The sequence below is a fragment of the Canis lupus genome, chromosome 1 (assembly GCF_048164855.1).
Source record: "Canis lupus baileyi chromosome 1, mCanLup2.hap1, whole genome shotgun sequence".
Lineage (NCBI taxonomy): Eukaryota > Metazoa > Chordata > Mammalia > Carnivora > Canidae > Canis > Canis lupus.
In genome coordinates this window covers 29,849,689-29,867,462 of record NC_132838.1, presented here as the reverse complement: position 1 = coordinate 29,867,462, position 17,774 = coordinate 29,849,689, and the positions used below count along the sequence as shown (strand labels likewise).

At 38.7% G+C, this 17,774-nt stretch overlaps 1 protein-coding gene across 14 annotated transcripts in view; it reads left to right on the top strand.

Moving 5' to 3' along the window:
* MAP7 (microtubule associated protein 7) overlaps window positions 1-17,774 on the top strand; it is a 173,333-nt gene that overhangs the window by 100,023 nt on the left and 55,536 nt on the right. For all 14 annotated transcript variants that reach the window (XM_072825035.1, XM_072825058.1, XM_072825026.1 and 11 more), the window contains exon 2: window positions 13,700-13,798. In XM_072825035.1, the coding sequence (XP_072681136.1) occupies window positions 13,700-13,798 (99 nt within the window). The remainder of the gene's footprint in view (window positions 1-13,699; window positions 13,799-17,774) is intronic.

The following is a 17,774-nucleotide window of genomic DNA, read 5'->3' as shown; positions in this document are numbered from 1 at the left end:
GAGGGACTCCATCCCAGGACCCCAGGATCACGCCCTGAGCCAAAGGCAGACTCAACTGCTGAGCCACCCAGGCGTCTCTGATCTGGCATCTTTTACATTTTGTTTTGTTGTTTTTTTTTTCCCTCCTGACTTTGCTCTTCCTGCTGCTGCTTTCAAAACTAAATGCTGATCTGCTTTAATATGATGAGCCAGTACCTGTTATGCTTTTTGACTTCTGGAAGAAATTAGAGTACATAAGATTCATGATGTACCAAATGAAAGGTGTATAAAGGAAGTATGCACTCTGTCAGTTTAGAGATGGCTTGCAATTGTGAGTGCTGAATAAAAAAAACAAACGATGGTTTAAACAAACAAAGAGTCATCTTTTGTCTTGCCTACGGGAAATATGGAAGTAAACAGTCAGCAATTCAGAGACTTCGGGGCCAGGTGTCCATTTCTGCCTTAGCTTTTTCCTCACGATAGCTTCCTGGGTTATAAGGCAGATGCTCTACCTTGAACATCATACCCACCTTCAAGACAGGAGAAAAAGGAAGAATGAGGAGCCATGCCACCCAAGTCTGCTTCCCCTTTAATGAGCATTCCCCCAAACCCCACCAAACAATTGCAGTGTTCAACTTCTTGGCCAGAGCTGTGCCTTGTGGCCAATCAGGGTTCTGTTAGAAAAGAAGTGTCATATGGACATTTATTAGGTAACAAGCATGGAACAACACAATTTGCCTATGCAAATTGGCAGTATAGATTTCCAAGAGGGAGATGCTACAGCAAGCACCTCCCCAATTATGTTTTTATTTTGTTTTACTATAAAGCACTTTTTTGGTTTTGTTTGTTTGTTTTGTTTTGCTTTGCTTCTTGTAAGGTGAGCAGTATTTGGAACTTTTGGAAACATACATTCTAAAAACAACATAAGATGTAATGAAATCAAATGCCAAGCAGTGTGGGGCAAACTTGGGAGCGTAGTAGAAGCCAGAGAAGGAAAAGTGTTGGAATAGCTTGAAAAGATTTCACGAGAAAGAGACCTGAGCGGGGGCTATGACAAATGGATCAGATGCTCTACACTGCTATAATGGCAGATGCATGGCATTCTACATTTGTCAAATCCCAAAACAAGATTTAGAGTGAGCTCTGTAAACTATGGACTTTGGGTGATAATGATATGTTGTGAACTGAGGACTTTGGGCAATAATGGTATTGCCAGTGTAGGTTCATTGATTGAAACAAATGTACCAGTCTCGCACAGGATATTGATAGTGGGTGAGGGTGTGCGTATGTGGAGGCAGGGGACACTTGGGAATTCCTCTCAACTCCACTCAACTTGGTGTGAACCTGAAACTTTTGTAAAAAATAATAGCTATTAGAAGAAAGAAAGAAAGAAAGAAAGAAAGAAAGAAAGAAAGAAAGAAAGAAAGAAAGAAAGAAAGAAAGAAAGAAAGAAAAGAAAGAAAGAGAAAGAAGAAAGAAAGAGAGAGAGAGAAAGAGAGAAAGAAAGAGAGAGAAAGAGAAAGAAAGAGAGAGAAAGAGAGAAAGGAAGAGAGAAAGAGAAAGAAAGAAGAAAGGGATGGATGGATGGATTTGGATTTAAACAGTTGAAGAGATAGTGAAACTTAGTGATCCAACGAGAGGGAAAAAGCAAGGACACAGATGTACAAGTGACTGCAGCAAGGACACTATGGTGAGACAGGGATGGCCCCTAATTTTAAACAACCTTGAGGTGAAATGTTCACTTGTTACCCAAAATGAATCGGAATAACCTTAACTTTCCATTATTTACTACTCATTCCTTTTTTTTTTTAACTACTCATTCCTATTGCATTTTTCTGAGTTTGCATAAGAAAGTTTATTTTACTATTATGTTATACAGAGGAGGAAGAGTCAATTATTGATATTCTGCAGCCTTGTATGTGTGGTTTATTCCCACAAATTAAACCCATTCAGTTGCTTAATATTCATAGGATTAAAATTACACTCATTTAAGGGGAGGTGGGTGGAGGTTGGGGTAACTGGGTGACAGGCACTAAGGAGGTCACTTGATGGGATGACCACTGGGTGTTATACTATTACGTCGGCAAATTGATTTTATTTTATTATTATTTTTAAAAGATTTTATTTTATTTATTCATGAGAGACACAGAGAGAGAGAGAGGCAGAGATGCAGGCAGAGGGAGAAGCAGGCTCCATGCAGAGAGCCTGACGTGGGACTCCATCCCGGGTCTCCAGGGTCACATCCCAGGATGAAGGTGGCACTAAACCGCTGAGCCACCGGGGCTGCCCGGCAAATTGATTTTAAATAAAAACTTAAGATCACACTCATTTCTTTTTGCAAAACTGATATTTAAAACTGACTCTATTGTTTATTTGGGATTTTAAGAACTATACATCTTCTATCTTGATCATTTTATTTTCATTTAAGTATGAAAGCTTTTCTATTTTGTGGCCCATAGTAATCATTTTGTAAAATGTTGACATTAGCAATTTTAGTTTTCTTCTTAAAGTAAATCATATTCTGCTAAAAGTAAAAGCACCTTCTTTCAGTTGGTTACTTTAATTAAGCAGAATAGTGAAGTTGAGTTCTAATTATTTTTCTCCCAGTTATTTAAATAGTGGCTTTTAATTACATATTGAATGTAATTGAATTGGGTCTAATTTGATAAGCTCCCTATCCAGCTGTCCAAACTTAGAAAATTAGCTGCAGTCTCCATAATTTACCATTTCTCATTGTACATGGAAAACTTTTAATATGGTTAGGCTTTCCCCCTCCTATCTGTACTTTGCCCTGATCTTTGCTTAGTCATAAACATTATACTCATATTACAGAGCAAAGCTCATTTGTGTAGTAGCTACTAGCATTGTGGCTGGTGATAAATCGTCAAGAAGGTATATCACCCACGGGGATCAAGAGGCTTGCCTTTAATCTGGTTTATATTAATGCAGGTGGAAGATACAGCCTTTTCTGTTCTATTTATAATGTTGCCATCTGGCTAAAGGAAGGTTTTTGTTTGTTTTGTTTATTTGTTTTTAGATCAAAGCATTTTGGGTTGGATTTAAAGTATGTAATGTTTGCTCCTGTCAGAAGGAGTTTGTACCATGAATCAGGTAGTTGCTTGAGAGTGATTCCCAATCACTTATACACAAAAAATATATGGGACACATGCTTTTCTAAAATATGGTTTTCTTCATTTCAGCTAAAATGTATGTTTGTCTTTTTAACAGATTATCAAAACAAATCTATTAAATTGCTTTGGGAGAATGATGGGGTTTACCAATCTCTCAAAGCCGAAATGCTTGTTTTGTAGCCTTTCTGATATTTCCAGCAAAGGCTGTAATGTTTTCATGTTTCTTCCCATGCAGTATAGGCAATATTCTGTTGTATTTGAAGTATGTCACTCTAATTCCTGTGATAGTCACTATAAGTGATACTGGGCAGACCTTTCTATTATATGACTACAAAAAACCGTTTGACTTTTGATGTCAAAACTCTCCTAGAATTATGTTATTTTCTGTTGTTTTCCTGACATGGAGTAAACACGAGTGTAATCTGACAATTCTTTTGGTCACGTTTTCTCTACAATCTTAGCAGCCATCAAAAAATGAGCAAATGTACACTTTTTCTTTTAACTTGTTATGAATACTTTTTCTTTCTGGGCTTTTGCCACACTTTGCTCAGAGTACACCACCCACCCTCCAGCCGTCCTTCATTCCGTTCTTCAAGCATTTATTCAGTGTCACGTATGTGCCAGATAGTGAGCTAGACGCTAAATAAAGATGGAGATCCTGAGGATGAAAATCACGGTCTTTGCCCTTGGGTTGTTGCTCTGGTCAAATAGAGCATTATCACAGAACTGCACCTGACCAAGTGTCAAAGACAAAATGCCTCAAGCTCCATTTAATTGGAAAACATCTATGGTTCTTTAAGCTCAAAACACAGTGGCTGTGATGAGAGCTCTTTAGAGGCAAAAAAGTAGCCCACTCCTTATCCCTTAAAAAATTCTGGTAACTTATTTTGACAGAATTATCTTTTGCTGTTACTTATGTAATATTTATGCTGCTCCTATCATATGTAGTTTAACAAAAAATGGATTTTTTTGTAAAAAGTTATGGTTATGTCAATATTTTCACAAACGTTTCAGCACAACTGCCTCAACTTTCTTTTTAAGTTCATGAACTGTTAGCTATTAATAAATAACTGTGTGTCTCTCCCATTCTTCATGCCTTTTCATTATAGTTAAAGATAAGAAGTAATGTTTCTGGTGCGTTCTGTTCCCATGTATCACATAACTATACACAATGCTGGATTGTATTGATAAAACCAGTGCCTTTGTGTTGGATTTGTATTATCTCAGGATTGGACAAATTTCTTTGTCTTTTGGTTGACTGTCCCTTTCTATCATGGTCACAAATTTTTCATTTTTTTCATTATGCAGAAATGAAGTAATCAGTGACTTCCAGTCACTGTTCATTGTTACTGAATAAGTTCCCCCTAAACTTAAAAATCTCCACGTGGTCTTCTAAGCCTTGAGTGCAATCTGTTGTAGCCACCAAATCATAACTTTCTGTTCTATTTGGAGAGCATGAAATACAAAGAAAAAGTAAAAATTCAGTTGTTTCTGTCAGAATGAATAAGGATGAAATGGGAGACTCCAATGCATGATCAAATATTCTTAATTGCATTTGTTTTTGCAGCAAGAAATGAGCAATAGATTGTTGAGTAAATGGTTCATTGTATTTACGGCTATGTCAGATTAAATGTGGCTAGATTTTATATTATACCACAAAGTGGATTTATTATGTTGTAGCAGAGCAAATTAGAGTCCACCCTGTTCTTCAGCATTTGTAGTTAAAGAAATTGCCATGGCACAATGCCTATAAATTTGTGTAGTGTAGTGGCTGCTTCCCTGTCCTCTGGTGATCTGTGAACAATTAAAGACACCAGTGAGCCTGTGCCTGTATTTTATTTCCTTGACCTTTCTGCAAAATGACCTTCAGAATACCCTACTTGTTTCCTAACCAGGCACATTTCCTCCATTCTGTACTTCCTCATCCTACCCACTACCCATCTACCCATCCTACCCATCCCCATCCTACCTTGCTCATTGGGGATGGCAGCCGGGGTCCCCTTATTTGCAGGCCTGAAGCAGAGGAGATACTGAGGGCTTAGGGAGATTCCCTGTATGGTGCCACCTCGCTGCCCTGGGCTGCTTCTTGGATGGCCACACTGACAACTTTTCCAGTTCTGTCACTGGACTCACTGTTTTCCCTTCATGGTCAGCTAACTTATCTCTTGGTACCTGTTAAGGGAAAATGGGAAGATCTGAATAATTATTAAATTATACAGAAAGCAGAATGCTTAAGATGTCTGTTTTTAATCTGGTTTCCTTTTATTGTTTTCGTTAAGATGGTAAGCACTTTTTTTTTTTTTTTTTTTTGTAAGCGCTTTTTATACACTTCCAGCAGGCTTGGGATAGGCTTCACTTTCTGTTTACCCAGAATCTGATGAAGCTGTAATAGCTCTCCACCAGAAGTTCCACATGATACACTTTTCGGTGACTTGCATTGCCTTCAGAGCAAAGTCCAAACTGTTGGAATTCAAGGAGGCGTGGACATGGGCCTATTTGTCTTATTGTCAGCTGCCTACATTTTTAAGACTGCTGTTTCGACTAGATAGTGCCCTGATTATCCTTTTTCTTTTTTTTTTTTAATTGCCTAAGTAGTTTTGCTTATGGCATCCCCCAGCGAGAAATACCCTCTGCTTTACTCTTCACTTAGAGAGATTCTCTCCATTCTTCAAAATCTTTATCCAGTGGTTTTGTATCACTCCTATTCCCTCAGTGCCTTCTCCCACCTCTGAATTTCTCTAATGCTATCTGCATCATTTATTTGGTTTTTAATCCCCAATGGTATATTTATTTCTAAAAACCAAACTGATCCATTGCTACCATTTCATGCATTTTCATTTCATTGATTTCTAAAAACCAAACTGATCCATTGATCCATTTCGTGCATTTTCATATTGTCTCCTCTGAAAGTTAATAAGCATCTTGCAAGTAGGTCTTGTGTCCTTTGATCTTTGTGTTAGTGCACAGCACAGTGGCTGGCTCCTGAGAGCATCTACAAATGTTTGTTGGAAAAATTATTTAGGGGCACCTGGGTGGCACAGACAGCTGGGTGTTCCACTTTTGTGGGTTTTTTTGTTTTGTTTTGTTTTGTTTTTTTGTTTGTTTGCTTGTTTGTTTTTTGGGGGGTGTTCAACTTTTGATTTCAACTCGGGTCATGATCCCAGGGTCATGACTGCGGAGCCTACTTGAGATTTTTTCTCCCTCCCTCTGCTTGTGTACTCTCTCTCTCTCTCAAATAAATATTTTTAAAAAAATTTTTAAAATTATTTAACATTTCTGAGCCTGGGAATGCAGGGGTTCCATTGATACCATAACGAAGAGACTAACATTGGGGAGTTGGCTGATTTTGTGAGGACACTAGTTCACCTTTTGACATAGTTTCCAGTGAGCACAGAGAAACAGGAGCATATATTTCCTAGAGGCGGGAGACAAACTGTATTTGAGAGCACGTACTTGTAAATTCATTTGAGAATGATTGGCATAGAGAGCGTGCTTTAGGCCCTAAGAGGAGACAACTTTTCTGGAGATTAGAGAAATTACTGGGGGAATCAGAAGTTTCAAAACACAGTTTGAAGAAGTAACCTAGAATTAAGGATTCAGAAAAGGAAAAGTGGTAGGAGACACATGAATATTTCTTCCCAATACTGAGTGCACAGTGTCCCATGAGTCAGATGCTGTCTGAACAATGCCAGTAGGGAGAAAACCTAAGTAAAGCAGGAAATTGAACCCAGGTTTGTCTAGGGCCATCTCCCATAAGCATCATCCCTTTAACTTCACATATGATTATGAGGAAATTAAACTGAGAAGCTCTCCATCATGTGGAATAATCAAAAAAGTCACTAGAGAAGGTTGCCATAAGACCTTATTCTAATGCAAATTTCATAAATAACATTAAATAAAACCTTCGAGATCTATGTTGCAATACTCCTGGCAGCTCTGTTAGAATAAAATTTAACTATCAAGTAAATAAGCAAAAGGATGATAAAGTAGAAAATTTTAGATGAAACACTGAATTACCTGAAAACTACTCTGTAATCCACTTTCTGTTATGTTTTTTTAAACCAATAACACTCTTCAGTTGCTGTAACAGTGTTCTGCAGCCAAATTTTTCAAATAAGTGATTTGTCTAGCATGTAAGGGGTCTGTCAGGACCACTCCAGGCTGTGTGATTCACTAGGAATACTCAGGCCTCAGCATGTAGTCAGGCTCGTGGCTAAGATTTACTGGAGCAAAACCAGGCCTTTGTAAGGCGAGCTCTCTGATGCCTGCTGTTAAGTCTTTTCTGCACACGTAAACTGAAACTAATAGGTTGAGAGCAATGAAGTTGCAGTATTCAACCATTTCTTACTAAAAAAATGGCAGTTACCTCTGGTTCAACCTCTACTTCTGTCTTCCAGTTGACTCTCCCAAAGCTGTTTGTGAACCCTAAGACACGTGCCCCCCCGACGTCCAGCTAAACAATATAGCAAAGCAGAACTCATACAGAGCTGGGCCTGATGGCTAACCTCTGTTAAAAATAGTGACCAAAAAAAGTACCTGAGTGGCTCAGTCGGTTTGGCCCCCAGCTCTTAATTTCAGCTCAGGTCATGATCTCAACGGTCATGAGGTCACACTCCGTGTTGCACTTAGCACCAAGTCTGCTTGAGATTGTCTCCCTTCCTTTATCCCTCCCTTTCCTCATGAGTGCATGCATGCTCGCTTTCTCTCTCTAAAATAAATCTTTAAAAAAAATAATGTAACGGGCCCCTGGGTGGCGTGGTAGTTGAGCATCTGCCTTTGGCTCAGGACATGATCCCTAGGTCCTGGGATCAAGTTCCACAATGGGCTCACCACAGGGACCTGCTTCTCCCTCTACCTGTGTCTGTGTCTCTGCCTCTCTCTGTGTGTTTCTCTTGAATAAATAAGTAAAATCTTAAAAACAAAAGTAACAGAAATACATTATCTTTGTATATATCAAGACCACATCATTCAGTGAGATTTAAACTCAGCATGGTTCCTAAGTTCGTCATCCTAAATGTCTAATTAGAGTAAGCTTTTTTACTAAATTAAACATTTGTTGAGCCAATTATTTTGATCAGTTGAGAGACTCTTCAACCAGACCCATAGAGCCAAAAATAGAAACAAAGCAGCAAGAACCCATGCATGCCCTTTATGGGAAGACATTGGAAGGAATGCAATGAATTGTATAGGATATGGATTTTAGAGGTGCGTTTGTGGCACTTACTGGAGTTGCAAATGTCTGGCATCTCTGTATTTTGTTTCAGAGTGGTTTAGAAAGAGACAGCCTCAGACCACAAGGGTGCCTCTCTGTATCCTTCCTCTTGTCTTTTAACACTCTCACGTATGACACTAATGGAATAAAGCTTTCAAGCTAGCAGGAAGATCAATAGAGATTTTATAGGGCTAGCAAGGACTTTGAGCATTGTGGCATATGACTAAGTTTTCTTTATAAAAAATGAAAGAGATTCAAATTAATACTGGAAAGTCAGCTGAGTCATTTAAAAATGGCTATTTTTCCATGGTAAAATAAAAAATGGTATAATGAATCCTATCTGCTAGTTACCTAGGATTTCCAATTTTTTAAATGTCAGAAATTTTATTTTATTTTATTTTATTTTTTTAAATATTTTATTTATTTATTCATGAGACACACACACACACACACACACAGAGGCAGACACAGGCAGAGGGAGAAGCAGGCTTCACGCAGGGAGCCCGACGTGGGACTTGATCCTGGGTCTCCAGGATCAGGCCCTGGGCCGAAGGCAGGCTACCCGCTGAGCCACCCAGGGATCCCTAAATGTCAGAAATTTTAAATAGATTATTTTCATTGTGTTCCCAAGTAGTGAGATTCCCTGTACTTTGTTTAAAAAAAAAAATGATTTTATTTCCCATTATTATAATGGAGAGCTTGGGTTTTGTTTTGTTTTGTTTTTTTTAAAGCTCATATTTACTTAATTCAATGGTAACTTGAAGGGTATTCAGTCTCCTGAAACTGTCATCTAAATCCCAAAACACTGAGAATTACCACCTCATCCAAAGCTAGGTTTTACCCTAAAAACCATACCAATAATCCCAGCCTACCTGACGGTCCCCAGGAGGTGTGACTGTAGCCGAGTTGGAGACTTCTTGAAACCAGCAGCTGAGCCAGACTTTGCACCTCAGGACCCCTTTCACCAAATTAACATACATTTACTTTCCCTATTACTGCTGCGTGAGCAAAGCCCTGGGGAAATAGACACCCAGTTTCCCCACATTTGTGTAGGGAATAAGGAGAGAGAGAGAAAAAAAATAGTTTCAACCATTTATTGAGCCGTATGGTAGACCCAGTGTTCTCATTAATTTTCACAGCCCTGGAAGTAAGTGTTGTCCCTCTTTACAGACGGAAAAATTAAGCCTGAGAGGTTATGTGCTGAGATTCACACCCTGCTAGGGGCACAGCCAGGTCAGCTGACTCCAGATCACACATTGCCTCCTCCAAACTTCCAAACACACTGCCACACCATGGAAGTGCTGTGGCTGGAGGAGGTCCAGGACCTCAGTGGAAGAGCAAAAGAGAAAATGAATGAATGTGTGTTAAACCCCTGTTGTGCGCTAAGCTCTATGACAGAGTCTACCCGTGTATCTTCCCCATTCACCTTCCCATCTCCCAGCAGCCCTGTGGGGGAGGCTGTATGCCAACCTCCACCCTCAACCTCCAACTCAGAGAGGTCAAGAAACTTCTGAAGGTCACCTGAGCCCAGATCTGTTTGAATTCATATCTTCCCTCTTATCATGATAGAGTGTTAACCAGAGAGGGTTTTGGAAAAATGAAGGTTCTTACAGTGGCGGAAGGAAGACCAGAAAGAAAAGCAGAACGGTAACCTGAAAACCTTAGATGAATGTCCAACCTAAAGGTCAGAGATTATCAGTGTATAATCTTGGACTAAACAGACTGGCCGACCATCCTTTAAATTACTTTTGTTTTCCTAGATTAAGCTGTCAGTTTTACGTGAGGATAAAAAATTTTAAGATTCTAAATGTGTCTTGTGAGGAGTAGGACCCAGAAGATCTTTTGGGATAGCAACAGATTGCTGAGATGCAGGTGACAGTAAAGAGAGCAGGCACATGAATGTTCAGCTGGAGCAGATCCAGTAGAAGTCAGATGTGGATAAATTGGGATTCAAGTAATCAGACCTCCAGTTTAATTGAAGTATATTTTTTATATTTTAATTTCAAGATGATAAATTATAGCACCCCCTGAAAGAAAGCTTTTATTGGGGATGATTTGGAAAAGTCAATTGACTGACTGAACGTGTGTTGTAGTCTTTTTAATCTCCTTCATGGTGGACTATTACATAATATTCAGTTAGAATTGATGTTTGTTGTCAGGACCTAGGGGGGACACCGCAGATATGCAATCACCAGAGAAAGATTAAATGATGTCAGATATACCAAGGCAAGAAAGAAATGAATACATTTGAAATACATTCTAAACAAATGTTTGTTTGGTTTTTTTTAAGGTTTATTTATTTATTTATGATAGACATAGAGAGAGAGAGAGGCAGAACCACAGGAGGAGGGAGAAGCAGGCTCCATGCCGGGGGCCCGATGTGGGACTCGATCCCGGGACTTCAGGATCGCGCCCTGGGCCAAAGGCAGGCGCTAAACCACTGAGCCACTCAGGGATCCCTAAACAAATGGTTTTAATTCTTTCTCAATTAACTAAAAATAATAGAAGATCAATAAATAGCTTACCAATTAAGGCTTTATTTACTCTGTGCTGGAGGTAGCTATATAACAAAAAGAAAATTTTAATCCTAGTATTCCAAGTGATGTGTTATATTCTACTAAGATCAACTTGCAGAATAAAAAGAAAGGTTCTTTTTTTTTTTGAAGAGTGATCTCTTTTAGAGAGCATGTGTGTGAGCAAGCACAAGTGGAAAGAATCTCAAGCCGACCCCATGCTGAATGCAGAGCTCAGGCCAGGGCTTGATCTCACAACCATGAGATCATAATCTGAGCAGAAACCAAGAGTCCAGTGCTTAACTGCTTAACCAACTACTCTACCCAAGAGCCCTGAGAAAGGTTGTTCTACACACAGTGAGCAACAAAGTTTCCAAGTATAGTCAATTTTATCTCTGGAGGCTGTCTCTAAAGTTGTGATACTGTACGCCAAGACTAGTTAGTATGGGTTTCACCTGCCACATGGTAATAGTTGGCAACTCATTTTTGGCAAGTGGGATGAAGATACCCAGCATACTTTCTAGTTTCCCTTCTAGATCAGTATCAGTTCCACTCATACTCCCTTGACTTGTCCCCATTCTCCAGGGTAACTATATACACACATAACCTTTTCCAGTGGTAGCTTGCCTGGTAAAATTGCAGATGGCAAAGTTCTATCAGAAACCACTGAATGAGGCCTTTTATTTGCTATCTGCTCATTTTTTCCTGTATCTTTTCACACCTTCCCTTGTTAAAAAAAAACAAAAAACTCAATAGATACAACATAAACCAATCGTTGTCTGTATTTGAAGCTGTTATTTAAAGCAAACAAATCAAAAAATTAAGCAATATTACAAGAATTGTGTAAGATATTTTACTATTTAGTCTATGATTTTCTGTTTTCATATATATTTTTAATTAATTTATTTTAGACAGAGTATGTATGTGGCAGGTCGGGAGAGAGGAGGAAAAGGAAAGAGAATCTCAAGCAGATTCCCTGCTGAGCACGGAGCCTGTTGCAGGGCTCAATCTCACAACCCTGAGATCATGACCTGAGAAATCAAGAGTCAGATGCTTAACTGACAGACCCACCCAGGTACCCAATAGTCTTCGATTTTCCATGCTAATATGATATGTAACTAAGAGCCACAAAAATTTGGTGAATCCCACATTTAGAGGTCAAAGGTAAGTTTAGGGAACTTTTTTTTAGTAATTTCTTCTTAGTACATCTTGGGAACAATTTTTAAATTTAGTCTTCTTAAATTATAATTATTATCACACCTTTTCAGTTTCAAAAACTTGGACATTATCTAGAAAATAGGAATTATTTTCTCAAATTTCCTTAGCTTCAAGGAGAGATAATATGTAATGTGTCCAGGCACAAGGGCTGCAAACAAAGCAGGGTAAGGAGTGCCAAGTGGCATGGGTGCTATTTTAAACAATTCAAGTGGATTTTCTAATGTCCTATTTGAGCAGAGACCTCAAGGAAGTGAAATCCACGTGGGTATCTGAGATAAGAGCATTCCAAGCCCATGCAAAGTTCTGGGATGGACTAAATCAAAATGACTATAGCAGAGTAATAAAGTGGGGTAGTGGCATAAGGTAAAGGCCGAACCATATGCTACCTTCTGGGCCATAATGGAGACCTTAGGTTTTACTCTGAGCAGGATAGGAGGTATTGGAGAGATTTGAGGAGAAGAGTGACACGACTTGTGTTTGAATGGGATCACTCGGGACACCTGGGAGGCTCAGTGGTTGAGTGTCTGCCTTTGGCTCAGGACATGATCCCAGAGACCTGGGATCGAGTCCTGCATTGGGCTTCGTGAATGGAGCCTGCTTCTCCCTCTGCCATGTCTCTGCCTCTGTGTGTGTGTGTGTCTCTCATGAATAAATAAATAAATAAAATCTTTAAAAAAAATAAATCTTTGAATGGGATCACTCTGGCTGCTAAGATGAAAACAAACTAAAGGGTGTCGGTGGAAGGATAGAATGGGTAAGAGGATATTGTAGTCACTCAGGGAGATGACTAAAAAGGTAGCAGGAGAGTATGATGTTTTATAAGAGTTGAAAGAACCTAGTAACAGATTGAATGTGGGAAGTGACAAGTCAAGGATGAGTCCAGGGTTTGGGGCATGATCAACTGGAAGGGTGGAATCGCCTCAATTGGTGGAGAAGACTCAGCAGAGCAGGTTTTAAGGCAGAAAGTAGGAGGGAGAGAAACTCATGGGCTTGGTTTTTGACATGATTGGTATCTGAGATAGTAGCAGACTTTTTACAAATATCCTTTGAAAATACATTAAATAAAGTAATATGGGTAAAGAAAGTCATGTTTAAAGTATGGGATCCTGTACTTGACATAACCAAAGAATTACCTGGTATTTCTTCCCTTCATTCCTTTTCTAAAATACATCTTCCTTAGTCTCTGTAATAATCTTTGTTATTGAACTTTTTGTTAGAGGCTTTTTCAAAATCTTAGTAAGTTGTATGCCCTGGTTCCTTTCTGGTGACCCACTTGGTTTTGTTCTTGGAATTTCTCGGTTCCTAATGCATGAACTTTGTAAGAACTAAGATCAGAGACTTTGGATCAATGTAGTCAATGTAGTTGCTTTATCTATGAACTGGGACCACCCACAACCTGCCACTGCTGTAGGACTGCTCGAGCTATGGCATCCAACACCCAACATCCAACTCAACATCCAATTTGAATTTTGGATGTGTCCTTCCCACTGAATGGGCCAGAGTTGTAATGGCCTCATCTTTCTATTTCCTGAATCTAGTCTAATACCTGATACAAAGATTAGCAGTAAATGTTGAATAGGTGAATGTTTCTGAATAAATTTTAAGAAACTAAATACAGTCTTTTCTCTTTTGTCTCATTTGTGTAGCACCTGAAAGCCACAAAGTGCAAGATAAGAAAACTGCTGCCTCCAGCCGGCCCTCTGCTATTTCAGGACAAAATAGCAACTACTCAGGAAATAAACCAGGTATTATGCATTACATTTGCTGTAGAAAAAAAGGTTATCCCTAAAGCCTAGCACCAAAAGGATTTAGGAGAGCTTGGTTCCAGTCCTGTTACCGAAACACAAACACTCATACTGCCTTGTATGTGTTTAAGTCTGAGAATCTCTTAAAGCCTTGATTTTCTCTTTTTAAAATGGAGATCAAAATATAAAATAAAATAAAATAAAATAAAATAAAATAAAATAAAATGATAAAATAAAATAAAATAAAATAAAATAAAATAAAATAAAATACAGAGATTCAAATACATGCCCTGCTTACCTCTCAGAATCATTTTGACAATCAGTGAGATGATGCATGTGGGTGCATTGTTTACTGTTAAGCAATGTATAAGAGGTAATCATTTTCCTATTCTGTTTTGAAATGATGCATACGACACATTTTTTTGTATCTGTGTGCCCACCATTATTGCCTATCTTTTTTGTGACATTTTCCAAAGCCATTTAAGGAAATCTTCACATGTAGCAAAGCTGGTACAGAATTATGTTTTTGTTCTCTATTCCCTGCAATGATTGTACACCTACACAGTAATTTCATTTAATAGCCTGTGATTCATGGTCTGTTCCACTCAGTGATACAAAGAAGCAAACAGCCTGTAAACATAAACAGTTGAATAGACAATGCAGTAGCTTCTAGGTATCCAACAGCCCTTGTGCGGTCCGTGGGAGAGACCAATGTCCAGTATAATGGTAAGCAAACAAAGGAAGGCAACAGTAAATTGAACCCCTCCATGAGGACCTTGGAAGCCTACTTCATGCAGCATCCAAGACCGAAGTCACTCAGGAACAGTGAATCACTGAGAAGAAAGATGGAAATAATTCTTGCTAGCCTCAAAGAATACATTTCCTATTGTACCAAGTTTGGGGGTGGGGGGAGGCAGGGTTTCCATGTGGGAAAAGATCTTAACAGAGCAGATAAATCTGGCTTGTTGCTTAGAAGAAGGACAACTAACAAGCGTTATTGCAAGTACTGCATGAGCAGCCATTAATGAAAAATGATGTGTAGTTTCGGTGGAATTTTAATTAGCAGGCTAAGATTCCCCACTTTAGTTTGCCTTTTCATCCATTCATTTATCCACCTACCTCTCAGCTACCATCTACTACTACTTATTAAGTAATTGTCCTGTGCCTGGGATCATGAGAAGTACTGGATGAGCAAAGCAGAGCCCCTGTGCTCATAGGCCTTATTCTAGTGAACTTTAGTTCCTTATACCCAAGTGAGAATCCTTGTGGAGGTAGAAGTCCATTAGCATGAAAACCTCATTGGTTTTACCATGGGAATCCAACATAGCTAAATGGTGTGTGCTGTTTTTCCCTTGTTTTAACTATGTTCCCTGTGCTATACCTTTTATCCTTGTGACTTAGTCATTCCATAACTGGAAGTCTGTACCTTACATTCCCCATTTTACACATTTCCCCTACCCCTCTCCTCTCTGGCAACCATTCAGTTTGTGTTTTTTGAGCATCATATGTCTGCTTTCTTGTATATACAGATAAGTAGAGGTACTTAAGAAGGTCTCATTTTTACAACCACAATGTTGTTTTCCTCAGTATCTCCAAAGGATGGTAGAGATTTCATGTTGGAGGGTGAGGCTTGAGTAAAACCTTTTATTTTTATGGGTTCTAAGTCATGGGAATGTCTAGAGCAATATATTAATTTTCATTTTCTGGAACTTGGGTGAGAAAAAGTAAAGTATGTGCTAAATTTGGGGATATTTTGAGTATTGCCCTCACCTGATACAGGCATCCTGACCAAATGATTTCTTGGGGTCTCTTTTAACCCGGTACATTTTAGTCAAATGTATCTCCAACCTTTACCTTCTGATACTTAAAATTCATTGGAAGACTCTAGAACATTTCTTTGATGTTAATAACATTCAAGTTTTTAATATTTTATCTTTAAAAAATGTATGGAAAGCCCTTGTGGTTTATAAGTCTGGGTACATTTTGTTTCATGTTATGACATGACAAGTGAATGTGAATACTTGGACACAGACCAAAAGAAACCGTTTGTAAAGTTACAATCTGTCTATGTCTGCAGAGGAGGGGATGGCTCTTGAGGATTCCCTCGGTCACCTCCAAATGATTTGGAGTGTGACCTAGTTAGAAGAAAACACTTGCATTTTCTTCATGAAGTATATATATATATATATATATATATATATATATATATATATATCCTTGAGAAAAGCAGAAACTCAAGTTCATTTAAAAAAAATCCCTCTTAATTCCTATCCCTTTATCACCCTCCACCACAAGTCTTTAAAAGAGCCATTAAAAACTTCATTAGTGTTTATAAATCATTTCCCTCACAGAGGAATGCAGGCTTTGGAGTCTTCCAGGCCTTCTCTGGCTGCTACATCACGCCATTATAATGACTCCCTGTGTCATCATGTGTAAAAGGTCATGAGGTTGAGCCAGGAGGTCTGGTTTTAAGAACTAGCTTTGACACTTCACTGTGCCACCTTCCTCAATCATGTACATTTCTTCATTTGGAAAATAGGCTTAAGAACTCGCCATTGAATGAAGAAATGCTTGGCTAGCTCATAGAGCTATTATGAGGAACCAAATGATAATGTATGTGAAAGGGCTTTGTAAAATGCAAAGCCCTAATGAAGTTATTTACTGTATAAATGGTAGTTATTCAGATGGAAGTCAAAGCCTAGTGAACTCTTGGGAAAGCCTTGTCAAGTCAGTTGATGTCTTTGAGAGAGTTGAATCACTGAGTTCCAGGTTCATGCATGTTATTGAAGACAGAACATCAGGAGCACCCCCTGTCACTCTTCAAAGTGCCCCAGTTTGGGTGACCATCCCCCCTACCTTCAGTTATCCCAACAGGTGGTTGAGTGCAGAGTATAGCTGCAGGTGGACTCAGATCAACATTCCTTTGCTCTGGAAACTGTTCCTTCTGACAATGTTAGATCTACCAGGAAATGATGTGAAATGTTCACGATGTTAATTTACCTTCTATACCTTGATTTTGTTCCAGGGAAAAGTGATGTGAGGATGGAGATGACAGGGAGACAAAGAATTCAGAAAATTCACTATTTTAGTAAATAGTGAATTGAACTATTCAATTCCATTTTTTTCCTTTTTGGAAAGCTAGCTTTAAATATGATTTTTAAATTACTTTTTGCTTATTAAAACTGTGACTGCCAGCATTTATATTTTTTTAAGTCTGTTATCAAATACAAGATTGCTATTCTTTTGCCCCATTGGTGCATGTTAGTGGAAGTTTAAAGGCTCTGAAAGTTAGTGAAGGTTGTTTGCTCATTCGTTCAACAGATACTCTTTTGAACTTACTGAATATTTACTGAATGTTCTCCTCCTGCCAGATATGGCCCTGACCACTGGAAATAAGCAGGGAACAAAACCAACAAGGCTTTGTTTCTCCCCACCCCCATTCACACCATTTTAATCTGCCACAAATATTATTGACATTCTAGCACCAAAGTGACTCTCTCTCAATGTAATCAGAAGGATGGAAACAAAATTTGAATGCCTTGGGGCGCCGGGGTGGCTCAGTCAGTTGAGTGTCTGACTCTTGGTTTCAGCTCAGGTCATGATCTCAGGATCCTGAGATGGAGCCGCATGTTAGGCTCAATGTGCTTGGCATAGAGTCTGCTTGAGATTCTCTTTCCCTCTATTCCCTACACTCCCTAAAACAAACAATCAATTGACCTTTAAAAAAAAAAAACAACTGAATGCCTTTTTCCCTTTACAATTTAACATTTTCTAGTGCCAGATTCCCAAAAGAATCAAAATCATCTAGCATATCACAATCACCATGTCCTAATTCTTTACTTTCTTAAAATCTGATTCCAAATGAGTAGTGATTATCATTTCAGAACTGACCTCAAAAGAAAGTCAGTGGGAAATTATTGCACTTGTAAGCATGGGCCTTATTTATAGTGATTAATTAATATATTTGTGCAGCACT